This window comes from Ictidomys tridecemlineatus, chromosome 16 (genome assembly GCF_052094955.1).
Source record: "Ictidomys tridecemlineatus isolate mIctTri1 chromosome 16, mIctTri1.hap1, whole genome shotgun sequence".
Classification (NCBI taxonomy): Eukaryota; Metazoa; Chordata; class Mammalia; order Rodentia; family Sciuridae; genus Ictidomys; species Ictidomys tridecemlineatus.
In genome coordinates, this window is record NC_135492.1 from 41,228,089 (window position 1) to 41,241,201 (window position 13,113).

The following is a 13,113-nucleotide window of genomic DNA, read 5'->3' on the forward strand; positions in this document are numbered from 1 at the left end:
CTTTGGCAGGGATAATGGTAGGATCAATCTATAAGACTGATGGGGAGCTCCAGGCCCAAGCACCAGCTGCTTGGTCTCAGGAAATAAAAATAGCACCACCTCCCTTCCCTTCACATATACACACAGAGTTCAGACCTCATGCAGCCCCAAAAGGGCAAGAAGAGACTTTAATCAGGGGTGGGAGGATCCACTAGAATCAGAAAAGAAACCGAGCGTGTGGGAGCAGAGGAGCCAGAGCAGGCGGAGAGGGCCCAGGGGGAGCTCTGGAGGAGGACTTACCTCTCCACACCTCTAGCACAGGCACTGCACTGAGACAAAGCATGACCATGGCCCCTCTTAGCTGGAAGGGCACCAAGCGGCCCCATGAAGCCAGAAGTTGCCTGGCTTTTGGGCTCCAGCTCCTAGGTATGGCTGGTACTCATGGATTCAGCCCTTGTCCCCATTGAATGCTGGGAGGCCATCTTCAGGCAGAGCTCAGGAAGCTCATAGAGGGTTCCCACCACTTCTACTGGGCCCAAGGAGGCTTGGGATTAAGACAGCAATGGAGAGAAACTGGAGTCTAAAACCTCCCTCTCTCCCCACCTGGGGTAGCACAGGGGAGAAAAAGTAGTCGCCTTCTGGCTCCAGGCCCGCCCAGACCCACAGCGACCAATAAGGTACAATCACTGGGACCAGTCACAGCCACTGGAGGTGGAGGTTGTTTGTTTAAAAAAAAAAAAAGACAAAAAGGTTACAGTCTCCTACAAGCACAAAGTTTAAGTTTCAAGACGTTAAAAAAAAATCTGTCCCAGCCCAGGGGACTGAACATCAGAAGCCAGCCTGACCAGGCACGTGTGGCCTTGGGGCAGGTCCACTGCTGCTTTCTTGCCCAGCTAGCAAGCACACCACCCCCCCCTCCCGCACCTAGTGCCCACCCGACCCAGCTCCCCGCTTCTGCTGCCGCTGCTGCCGTTGCCGCTCTGGGGAGTGACTCCAGGATGCTTTCGCAGAGACACAGGGAGAGGCTGAGGGGGTAGGCCGCGAGATCCAGCCAGATGGTTTAAAACTGTCAAGAGAACCAAGAGGCAGTGAATGGTGGTTATTATTGTATCCGGGTGGGCCTGCTCCAGGATGGTGGGTTGATCTGAGAGCTGCCACTGTACACAGAGTTCTGAAGGGTGGGGCTGGGTCCCAGAACATCCTTTGAACACACTCTTAACTCAGCCAATCTTCAGCAGAGACCTGTGGGGGGACTGACCCTAAATCTAGCACTAGATAAGTATCGAGGGCTTCTCCACAGTTCCCCTAGACTGTTGCTATGGATGCTGCCATAAAGCTCTGTCAGTGTCTAACATATAAACTGAAGGTGCCTTCTTTAGACATGGGGACTCAGAGCTAGGTGCAGGGTGCACTCCAGTAATCACAGCAACTCAGGAGTCTGAGGAAGAAGAATCACAAGTTCAGGACCAGCCTCAGCAACTTAGAGGCCCTAAGCAACTTAACAAGACTCTGTCTCAAAACAGAAAATAAAAAGGGCTGGGGTGTAGCTCAAGTGGTCAAAAACTCCTGGGTTCAATGCCTAATACCAAAGATAAAATAAAAAAACAAAAAGACATGGGAACTCTGCAGGCCAAGGTGAGAGGGATACGGCTTTGGGCGATCCTCCAACCAGCACAGGCCTTAGAAAATTTTCTGCCCTCAAGTATCCCCCATGGTGCCAAGAACAATACTTAATAAGCCAGAGGCTGTGAATCAATGGCTGATAACCGAGCATAGCCCAAAGATTAGCCCACGTGGTGCTTAAAAGACTATGAATTAGCTGCCAACCTTGATAACATGGAAGATGTCATATATAAATCTAGATTTGGAATTCTTTCGAAAAGTACAACAGGCTGGAGCTACATGGTGGCAATGTTCCTCAAATGAGGCCCAGGTCGCCACTCAGCCCACCTCGATCACATGTGCTGCTGCCTGACCTGTGTATGTACCTGAATTTGTAACCCCACCAGGTACTGAGGTACTGTCTTAGATCTTTACATCAGAAAACCCAATTCCACATCTAGTTCCTCCACTTCCTGGCTCTGGAACCTTTAGCAGGTGATTAAATAACTTCCAGACCTCAGTTTATTCATCTATAATTATGGTAACACCTGCTGGGCGCAGTGGCATACATTACTGTAATCCTAACAACTTGGGAGGTTGAGGCAGGAGGAGCACAAGTTCAAGGTCAGCCTCAGCAATTTAGTGAGGCCCTCAGCAACTTAGTGAACACCTGTCTCAAAATAATAAAAAGGGCTAGGGATATTACTCAATGGGAAAGCACCACTAAGTTCAATCCCCAGTACCTCCACATCGCAAAAATCACACAGTAACACTTAACTCAAAAGATTGGGTTTTCTGAAATTGAACCCAGGGATACTTGGCCACTGAGACACAACCCTATCTCTATTTTATATTTTATTTAGAGTCAGGGTCTCACTGAGTTGCTTAACGCCTTGCCACTGCTGAGGCTGGCTTTGAACTCGCAATCCTCCTGTCTCATCCTCCCAACCCACTGGGATTATAGGCATGCGCCACTGTGGCTAGCAGAATTTTGTGTTTTTTAAATAGGAGAAAAAACACACTACATTTTTCACATGTCAAACGCATGGGAGTATTAGACTCCTGTTTTGAATATTAAGTAGGAATTGTGAACATGCTAGTTGAATCTAGAGGCCTCCTAGTGCCCTGGGCATAAACTTTCATACCACCATACACAGAAAGCTTACTAGGTATCGGGTGTTACATTTGACATACGTGATCTCATTAAAAGTTCAACACTCTGAAAGGTAAATATTAATAGCATCCTCATTTCACAGCTGAGGAAACTCAGGCTTAGTTGAGAGGCTCAGTGAGATAGCTGAGTAGGCAAAGGAAACAGACTGACACCCAGGAGGTCTGACTGGTAGGCAGCTGGACTACTCCCTTGCACACATGGTACAGTGACTTTGTGCACTGGGCCACCCTCAGTATGATTAAATCCCAGGGGAAGTATGTTAAATTTCCATTTTTAGAAATCTGAGCTCCTTCTGGGTGATCTGTATGAACTGGGAGGAGTAAACACTAAACCTACCATCTGGGGATCACAGTCAACTTTGAGTGGAACATATCAACAAACCAAAGACTGTTTGGAAGAAAGGGGAAAAAATGCCTAAGAAGGCTTGTCCTGAATATCTAAACAAGAACAACTATGTCATCAGTTTCTAAATGTAAACACTACCTCCTCTTCAGAACTGCAGTCCTTTCTGTTAGAAAGGCACAAACAATTTCAGAGGGATCCAGAGGCCTTAAGCCATCAAAGTGATGGGAAACAGGCTGAGGAAATCAGGACCTGAAGCCTCAGAAACAGACACTAAAGAAAGATATTTAATTCTGTTTGAGAAATGGAATTACAAGATGATTAACTGTTATGTTTCTGGAAACTTGGCACATGCACTTCCCTAGCCTCACTTGGGAGCTGAACTAGAATAGGTTAAGAATTTTGTGGACATTTTAAGATGTGGAAATTTGGCATCTCTTTCCCACCAGGTGCTAACTCCACACAACTCATGACTCCTTCCACCTCAGGCAGGAAAGCAGGAAGGCCCCCTACTTACATTTTTGAGAAACTCCTCAGCCACTATACGTGCACGGGCATTGACTGACAGCTTCATCTCACTGATCTCCTTGTCTATCTCCTCCATGAAGTGGATCACAAAGTCCACCAACTTGTGTTTGTACATCTGTTCTGTGTGGAAGTTGGTGATCAGAAAACTGATGTCATAGCCCTAGGGAAGGTAGGGAGGAGGAAGAGAAGAAACAGAAGAGAATTAGCCCCAGGGGACACTTAACTGGCCAGGTTTTCTACTCTACTTACTCACATGCTTCCAGCTGGCTGTGATCTTCTCCCAAGATAACTGGCCCTGTCAGTTAGGAGTCCACATCCTGTGGATCCAAACAACTGAACCCAGAAGAGAATTTTGTATATATCAGATGCCTCTGGAAAACTATCTGTGGCATAAAAAGCCCTGCATTCAAAATAAGTTAAGGGAGAATGAAGGGACTTGTAATCTTGCTTCAGAATAATCCAATCAAATAATAAAGAAGACTTTATTCCAGAGAATAGATAACATGGAAGAGGGGTGAGACTTGGCAGGTAAGAATGTCTTTTACTACAAGAGGGTGTGTAATAAAGAGCAATTTTATTTACTCTATGTGGCCACTGAAGTTAGCTATAAGACCAGGAGAGAGAATTTGGCTCAAGATGAGGAAAAACTTGGCGGACACATCTGGTGTGTCTAATCAATACATCTGCCTGTTCTGCCCATGCTCTGCCTTGCAGCTGGTAGGGATATTTTAAGTTCACCTGGTAGGGAGTCTGTGTAAAGGAGTCAAGTACAAAGTCAGACTACAACTGACCCAATGTTAACTGTGGCTTTGAAAATCTAAGATTTAAATTGGTGGCAGAGTTTAAAATGATTTCTTTTTCTTTCTTTTTGTGGTGCTAGGGATTGAACCCAGGGCCTTGTGCATGCGAGGCAAGCATTCTATCAACTAAGCTATATCCCTAACCCGTTTAAAAGGGTTTCTAATTCATTGTGCTCTTTCTGCTGTTATATTGTAGACTCTGGTAATGAGTGATGTATAGACCCTAAGATTTTAATCTTGTCTGCTACTACTCCAGCTGAGATGAAGGCTGACTCTCACCTCAGTCAGGGGATATCCTATAGCTACAGAAGTAGCAGGCTGGGGCTGTAGCCCAGTGCTTGCCTTGTGTTCATGAAGCCCTGGGTTCAATAGCCATCACCCCCCCCCCACACACACACACAAAAAAACAAACAAACAAAAAAAACACCTAAGAAGTAGCAATTCTGGCTCAACAGACAATTATAGGCCACTCAGGCACAGAATCTCAGGAGTTAGAGACATAGATATATAAGGTCTTACCTCCACTGGCTTCCTTCGAAGGATAAAGAAGTTCTCTGCTCTCATCATCATAAAGCGCATGAACTTGTGGCATAAAATCTTCTCAATCTCATCAGCCTGGTGAGAGCAAAGGAAAAAAGATGGTTCTCTAAAGCTGACACGGGGAGGCCAAAAACAACTAGTAGCTTGGTATTTGGACCCAATTGCCCTCAGGCCCATGGGAGACAGTGGGATTTGGTACTGTGGTCAATCACTGACAGAACTGTGAATGGTGGGGACATAGATGCCAACTGAAAGGAGGATCTACTTAAGGGCCCCTATCCTAATGAAGCATTACTGTAACAGCATCCTAATCCATTCCAGGGGGCAATTCTGGCAAACCTCTTATCAGCTCTTTCACAGTCCACATTTCCATTCAAAGCTGCCTTTTTTATGGACTGGGGATTGAACCCAGGGACATTTTACCATTGAGCCACATCCCCAGCCCTTTTTGAGATAGGGTCCCACTAAGTTACTTAGGGTCTCGCTAAGTTTCTTGGGTTGGCCTCAATCTTGTGATCCTCCTGCATCAGCCTCCCGGCTCTCTGGGATTACAGGTATGTGCCACCATGCCCAGCAAAAGGATCCTCAATCGTACTGCCTAGATGATTCCTGTTGATTTCTTTCATTCTGCTTTTTCCAGTAGTGAGAATTGAAAACAAAGATGTTCCACCACTAAAGCTACATCTTCATCAGCTCTTTTTGTTTATTTTGAGGTCTTGCTAAGCTGCTGGGGCTGGCCTTGAATTTGCAATCCTCCTGTCTCAGCCTCTAGGTAGCTGGGATTACAGGCCTAGGCCATTATTAAAAAAAAAAAAAAAAAAAAAAACTCTCTTTTTCGTTTCACAGTGCACTACTTCTCTAAATATGTGGCATATACCACCCAGGGTAACTGAGACAACTTTAGGTAGTCTCTGTTTTAATGTCACTATACATCAATCAACAGAGTTTTCACCTTTTTTGGGGGGTGGTGGTGGGGTTCCGGGGATTGAACTCAGGGACACTTAAACACTGAGTCACGTCACATCCTCAGTCCTTTTTTGTATTTTATTTATAGAGATAGGGTTTCACAACTTTTAGTGACTTGCTGTTGCTGAGGCTGGCTTTGAACTTGTGATTCTCCTGCCTTAGCCTCCCAAGCTGCTGGGATTATAGGTATGCACCCCTGAGCCCGGCTAAGTTTTCACCTTTTGAACTATTTCAATATTTCTTAAAGAAGAATTCTATAGCTGGGTGCTAGAATGCCCTTAATACCTCTCTATACCCGATGATCTTCCATTTATTTATTTTTTTAGTGGTACATTTTAATTATACATAATAGTGAAATTTGTTGTTACATACATGAACTCAACATTATTTGATCAATTTCATTTTTTTTTTTGTACTAGGGATTAAATCCAGGGGCCACATGCACTGAGTTACATCGAGTCCATTTTATTTATTTTTTTTAAAGAGAGAGGAGAGGTGGGGAGAGGGAGAGGGAGAGGGAGAGGGAGAGGGAGGGAGAGAGAGAGAGAGAGAGAGAGAGAGAGAGAGAGAGAGAGAGAGAGAGAGAGAGATGAATTTATTTATTTATTTATTTAGTTCTCGGCAGACACAATATCGTTGTTTGTATGTGGTGCTGAGGATCGAACCCGGGCCGCACGCATGCCAGGCGAGCGCGCTACTGCTTGAGCCACATCCCCAGCCCTCCATTTTATTTTTTTAATTTTTAGACAGCGTCTCACTAAATTGCTGAAGCCCTCCCTATGTTGTTGAGGCTAGCCTCAAACTTGAACTCCTCTTGCCTTAGCCTTTTGAGTCACTGGGATTACAACCACCATATCTAGCTGATCTCCTTTTTTTATTATCAGGGATTGAATCCAGGGACACTCAACCAATGAACCACATTCCCAGCCCTTTTTTGAGACAAGTTCTTGCTAAGTTGCTGAGGCTGCTTTGAATTTGTGACCCTCCTGACTCAGTCTCCCTAGCAGCTGGGATCACAGGCTTTTGCAATCTTACATTTTGAATAAAGACAGCAGACCTCATGTTGGAGCTTTATGTAGGCAATAGTATCTAGTTTGAATTGAATAACATTGTTTTTATTGTGTTTATTTTTAGAATTGTAATAGATTGTGGAAAGTGATACTGTATTTCCATTTATGGCATAAAGTTTCTTTTCCAATTTGAGAAAGGGGAAATAAGTCAAAAATTCAAAATCTATTAAGTAAATTAACCATCTAGGTCGTACATGAATATGTCAAGCACTATAGGGGTAGCAGGAAGTATAGATATTGGTGAAATGCTGTTTGAGGAAACATAGTAGAATTGGTACTTTTTTAGTTGTTGATGGACTTTATTGTCTTTATTTTTATGTGGTGCTGAGGATCCAACCCAGTGCCTCATGCATACTAGGTAAGCACACTACCACTGAGCCACAACCCCAGCTCCAGTACTTTATTTCTTAAACTAAGTGGCAGTGGCAGACAGTATGGCTATGAAATTGGTACCAGCATTGCTTTTTTTCTTAAGTAAATGTATTCCTCATTCCTTAAGAATGGTTCTGTGGGGCTGGGGATGTGGCTCAAGTGGTAGCGCGCTCGCGTGCGTGCGGCCCGGGTTCGATCCTCAGCACCACATACAAAGATGTTGTGTCCGCCAAAAACTAAAATAAATAAATAAATATTAAAAAAAAAAAAAAAAGAATGGTTCTGTGACCTGATCCCTAACTTGTCCTACAACCTTGGCTGCATTCTAATCCACAGCAAGGTCTACTCTACTGGACATAACTGCTCATATTTTTCTTCTGACCTGCTTTGGCAAACCATTTCCTGAGTACATTCAAGCAAGCAGAACCTAAACTAAATATGCCACATTGGTCTGTTAAATGGGGACCCTTTACTTTGAAGAGAGCTCCTAACTATGGGCCTCCTGCATGGTGACTCACCTGTTTCACAGCGATGCTGACCCGGACAGAATTGATGGAGCCCTCAATCAGCACCTTTTCTTTCTCATTTCTGCTGATGGTAACGGGCTGTAATAGGAGTTCTTTGCTACTCCTGAAAACACAAAGTCACAGAGACCTCATTATTAGAGAAAGAATAGTTAAGGTGACCTAACAGCAGGTCCTATCATCACTGAGACCATAGAATCCAAATTATAGAAGATTAACAAGCAAGAATGCTCCAAGACAGAAGCCAGGGAGCATATTCTGCAGCAAAAAGAGCACAGGCCCTGGAGTCAGGAAAAAAAGGTTTTGAAATTCAGCTTCCTGTTATGTTCCTTGGACATGTCACAGGATTGGAATTTTAACTTCCTCATCTGTAAAATGACTCTGATTCTTATTTCACAGGTGAAGATTAGGAGAAATCAAAAAGGCTCAAATGTCTAAACAGTGTGCCTACTACATGTTAAGAGCTTTGCCAAAGATAGCTGATTTTAATAATTGGCAAACCAATATGCCACTTAGGGGATGAGGAAAGCACCTGTTCCAGAATAATGACAGGCTAAAACTGAATAAACACAGTTTGGCCTCTTTTAATTTCTTTTTCTTTTGGGGGGACATGGTTGAGGGTTGAGCCCAGGCATCATGCATGTTAGGCAAATACTCTTCCACTAATCTACATCTCCAGCCCTAAAGTCCTTTAATTATTAACCTAGAATGATTCACTTTTGTACCATTGGGACTCCTATAAGCTCAGGTCTCAATTTAACACCTCCAAATCTCTGATATCTCTAGGGTAGTTAACTGTGGCAGTCTGTGAGCTGTTAATATTTTTAAATGTCTATTAGAAACCATGTATATTAAGAAGCATAACAGTAGCTGGGTGTGATGGTGCACATCAGTAATCCCAGAAACCTGGGAGGATGAGGCAGGAGGATCACAAGTTTGAGGCTAGACTTAGCAACTTAAGAGACTCAGTCTCAACATTAAAAAAAAAAAAAAAAAAAAAAGGTATCAGGGGGTGGTCCTGGGGGTGTAGCTAAGTGGCAGAGTACCCCTGGGTTCAATGTGCGGTAATAACAACAACAACAACAACAACAACAGAGACGTGTAGAGATGGCATCTCAGATAACCAAATTATCCAAACTCTGCTTAAACTGCCAATGAATTCAATAAAGCCACAGGAGTTACTTCATGAACAGCCCTGTTCAGGCAATCTTGGCTCCAAAAGAAATATTCCCCTGGGTTTTGCCCTGCCAACCCACTGACCCTCTTTTCTTCACTCCAAATCAGGAATCACTGTTCACCTCGGCAGCAATTATGTGAACTGAAGCTATCCTGACAATTCCAGTTCATGGCACTGCCTAAATAGTACTAATACTTTGCCCCCGATGATGTTTTCCTTTCCTACCTAACTTCCACCTCTGGCTTGTTGTGTCGTTCCACAACCTGGGAAGAGAAGTTCTCCAGGCAGAGGGCAGCCTGCAGTGTGGCCCGCACGGCACTCAGGTAGGGGCGGAGAGTGGCAGTCTGTAGAAAAAAAACAAGAGTTGGGGAGAATCAGAATCTGCCTCACCCACCCCACTGGTCCACTACTCCAGCTCTCCTGGAGCCAGGCTGGCCTGAGAGCATCCAGCTATGGAATGTCACAGTGAACAGAACCCATTAGGCTTTCAAGATGCCTTTCAGTCTTAAGTGTAGAGCAGTGGTTCTGAACAGGAAGCAATTTTGCCTGAGAAGAGACATTCAGAATAAACATATGGATTGTCATGACTTGTCTGGGTACAACTGGTATTAAATGGACAGGGTTAGGATTATGGTTAGGACAGAGGTGATGCTGAACATCCTGTGACATACAACAGAATCATCCAGCTCCAAATGTAAAAGGTGCCAAGTTATTGATCCAGAGGTACCCAGGTGAATGTTCTTAACCTCTACATTAAGCCAATAAGCACAGAGTCAACCATTTGCCAGGCAGTGAGCTAGCTGGGAATTCAAAGATGTGTAGATCATTTCTGCCCTCAAATAGCTCAACTGGGTGGAGGACATGTGGTTTAATGTAGGACGAAGTACAAAACAATCAGAATTATAAGTAATCTATATTGACAGAAAAAAAAACTGGTTTTGACTGGATATAGGATGAGGAGTTTGCAATGAGGAAAAAAAAAATAGAATAAAAACATTCCCAGTAGAGGAATCAGCTTCTACCTACACTGGTTAGTTACATTAGTCAAGTTCTTTCTCACCTCAAGACATTATACAAGTTGAACACCTATCTAAAGCTTTCCTCCTCTTTCTGCTCCAATCCTTCAGAGCTCAGCTTATTAGGGAAGGCCTCTTCCTTCCTCAAAGAAATCTTTCTTGACTTCCCCCTTCTTTGCATTTATTATAATTTACCATGACATATCTTTTATGTCTCCCTGTAAAGTGATTTCTTTTTCACACCAGACTGTAAACAATGTCTACCTCATTCAGTTACATAGCTTGGACCTAGCTAGCTCAGTACCTCATTTAATGTCTTACCAACTTTCTATAGAAAAAAATGAAATAACAAGGATAGAATAAAAAAGGGCATTAGGGGCTGGGGATGTGGCTCAAGCGGTAGCGTGCTCGCCTGGCATGCGTGCAGCCTGGGTTCGATCCTCAGCACCACATACAAAGAAAGATGTAGTATCCGCCGAGAACTAAGAAAAAAATAAATAAATATTAAAATTCTCTCTGACTCTCTCTTTAAAAAAACAAAAAGGGCATTAGGAGTTCCAATAGCAGTAACAAGTATAAGGTTTCTGTACATGTGAAGCGTTTTCGATTGTATAGATGAAGCTGCCAACAGAAGGCTGGTCTAAAGTCATGAGGATCTTATACGCTAGGCTACTAAGTTAGCTCTTCTTTTAAACTGGGGCTTTCTGAGGAGGAAGTTACATGACTTCAGCTGCACAGTGGCTCTTTGGGGAATGGGCTGGAGAGGGAAGTGAGACATACAGCAGAGAGGGTTATTCAAGAAGTTCTTATGAGAACCTGGACAGGGACAGTAAAGAGGACAGAGAACCACAAGGACTGACATTAGATGCAGAAGATAATGATATTAAAAAAAAAAAAACACGGTCCACTCATACAATAAAATGCTATTAAGCAATAAAGGAATAACTACTATGATATACACAACATGAATGGATCTCAAATGTATTAGAGCAAAAAGCCATACTTAAAAGTCTATATATTAGAGAACAGGGGTATAGTTCATTGGTAGTGGTTGCCCAGCACGTGCCAGGCCCTGGGTTTAATCCCCTGCATCATGTAAAATAATAATAATAATAATAAAAAGCTAGTACATGAAAGAATTCCATATATAAGACAATATGGAAAAAGCAAACAAAACTAAAAGGGCAAGAAAAAAATCAGTGGTATTTGGGGTTGGGGAAAAGAAGAGGATTACAAAGGGACTGGAAAAAATGTTGTGAGGTGATGAAAATATTCTGTACTTTGATTGTAGCAATGGTTACATGCCTGTCAACATTTATAGATAATAAATATAAAGGTATGGGGCTGGGGGTGTGGCTCAAGCGGTAGCGCGCTGGCCTGGCAGCCAGCATGCGGCCAGGGTTCGATCCTCAGCACCACATACCAACAAAAGATGTTGTGTCCACAGAGAACTAAAAAATAAATATTAAAAATTCTCTCTCTCTCTCCTCTCTCTCTTTAAAAAAAAAATCTAGTGCTGCCTATTAAAAAAAATAAAATAAAAAAAAATAAATAAAAAAAATAAATATAAAGGTAAAATTTAGGTGGCCAACCCTGTGATGCCTTACTTTTATGGATAAAATAAGATAGTATGATGAAATGTCTCAAACTTGAATTTTTTAAAAAATCAAGCCAGATATGGTGCATGCCTGTAATACCTGCTACTACAGCAGCTGAGATAAGAAGATCCCAAGTGGCCTGGGTGACTTAGCCAGACCCTAATGCAAAATAAAATAAAACAAAATAAAAAAGCGCTGAGAAAGTGGTAGAGCACCCCAGATTCCTTTCCAAGGACATTCCCTTCTCTCTCTCTCTCTCTCTCACATACACACACACAGAGGCATGGAGAGGTAGTTCAGTGTCAGAGAGCTTGTCTAGCATGAATGAGGCCCTGAATTTTATCTCCTGAACCACAAAAATAAACCATATTTCTCAGCGAGGTATGAAAAGTAGGAGGAATAGGCGGTTTAGACTGGCTTTTGAACTAGTGGTCTAATTTCAAAACAACTAGGTGATCCTTGAATGACAGCTGGGAATGCAGACTGAGGAGTCACCAGAACACAGGTCACCAAAGCCTGGAGGCAAGAAAAGTGATAAGAGGGAGAGGTGGTGAGCCACAGTCACAACTCCCTGGAACTATCACATATATGAAAGGGAAAGATTCCCAGGAAGAGAGGGATGGACAGTACGACTTTACATAAAGTCAACACAGTTTAGCTCTGAATAGGATGACCCGTGAATGGAGGCAACAAAAAGAGTGACCTTCCACTGGGATAGAAAAAAGGTTGGAGGTACCCACCGGAGGTCAAGGAAAAGTGGGCACCTGACTCGGTAAAACAGTGGAGTCAAGAAGGAAAGAGAGGACGAGGGAGTGTATTCACTGAAGCTCTAGTCTAGACAAGGGAATGGCCCTAATACATACTTCAGCGGCCTCAAGACAAGGCTATTGGGCCTACTGCGGGCCTTCAGGCACTACCACAAGCCTAGATACCCCGTTTCCGGCTTCCTCCATGCTTCAGGAATATTCTATACCTGCCTGGCATGCCCAACCAGGAAGCCGCAAGGCCTGCTTCTTATCAGCCAGTTTCCCTGCTTGCCCCTTCCTCACTTTGGCCCGCGCCCCACCCTTTATCCAACCCTCATCGTGCCCCCACACTCTCTGACACCCCTCGGCCCCGGGTCACCGCGGCGAAGTAGCATCTCCCCTAAACCCGAAGCCTTAAGACAGAATTGAGGGGGTCCCTGGCGCGGGGCCCGGCTCTCTCACCATCGCGGGCGCTGGCTGGGCCGGAAAGCGGAAGTGCGGAAGTGGCCGGCCCCGCGACGACTGCCCTTTCGTGAGCAGCGCAGCCGCAGTCTCCGCCCGGACTTCCGGGCGGCACCATCTTGTTTTCAGAACAGGGCAAGACAGTCTAGGAACGTTTGGATCTTCATGAAATTTTCACGCTGGGGCTATCATGGTATCTTTAAAATCCTGAAGCTCC

The 13,113-nt window shown here is 44.0% G+C and overlaps 1 protein-coding gene across 1 annotated transcript; it reads right to left on the bottom strand.

The window, feature by feature from the left end:
• Positions 1-136: 136 nt before the first annotated feature.
• Arpc4 (actin related protein 2/3 complex subunit 4) lies at positions 137-13,041 on the bottom strand. Its single transcript, XM_005333822.5, has 6 exons — positions 12,897-13,041; positions 9,300-9,418; positions 7,892-8,003; positions 4,945-5,040; positions 3,615-3,785; positions 137-1,045 (listed from the first exon to the last, which is right to left on the bottom strand). Exons 1-6 carry the CDS (start codon positions 12,897-12,899, stop codon positions 1,040-1,042), a joined length of 507 nt encoding a protein of 168 aa, XP_005333879.1. The 5' UTR covers positions 12,900-13,041; the 3' UTR covers positions 137-1,039.
• Between the last annotated feature and the right edge of the window lie 72 nt (positions 13,042-13,113).

Excerpts from the sequence above, each read along its gene's own strand:
- Arpc4 (XM_005333822.5), bottom strand. Across the intron at positions 5,041-7,891 it reads TCAGCATCGCTGTGAAACAG|GCTGATGAGATTGAGAAGAT; the intron begins GTGAGTCACCAT and ends TGCTCTCACCAG. Across the intron at positions 3,786-4,944 it reads TTCGAAGGAAGCCAGTGGAG|GGCTATGACATCAGTTTTCT; the intron begins GTAAGACCTTAT and ends TACCTTCCCTAG.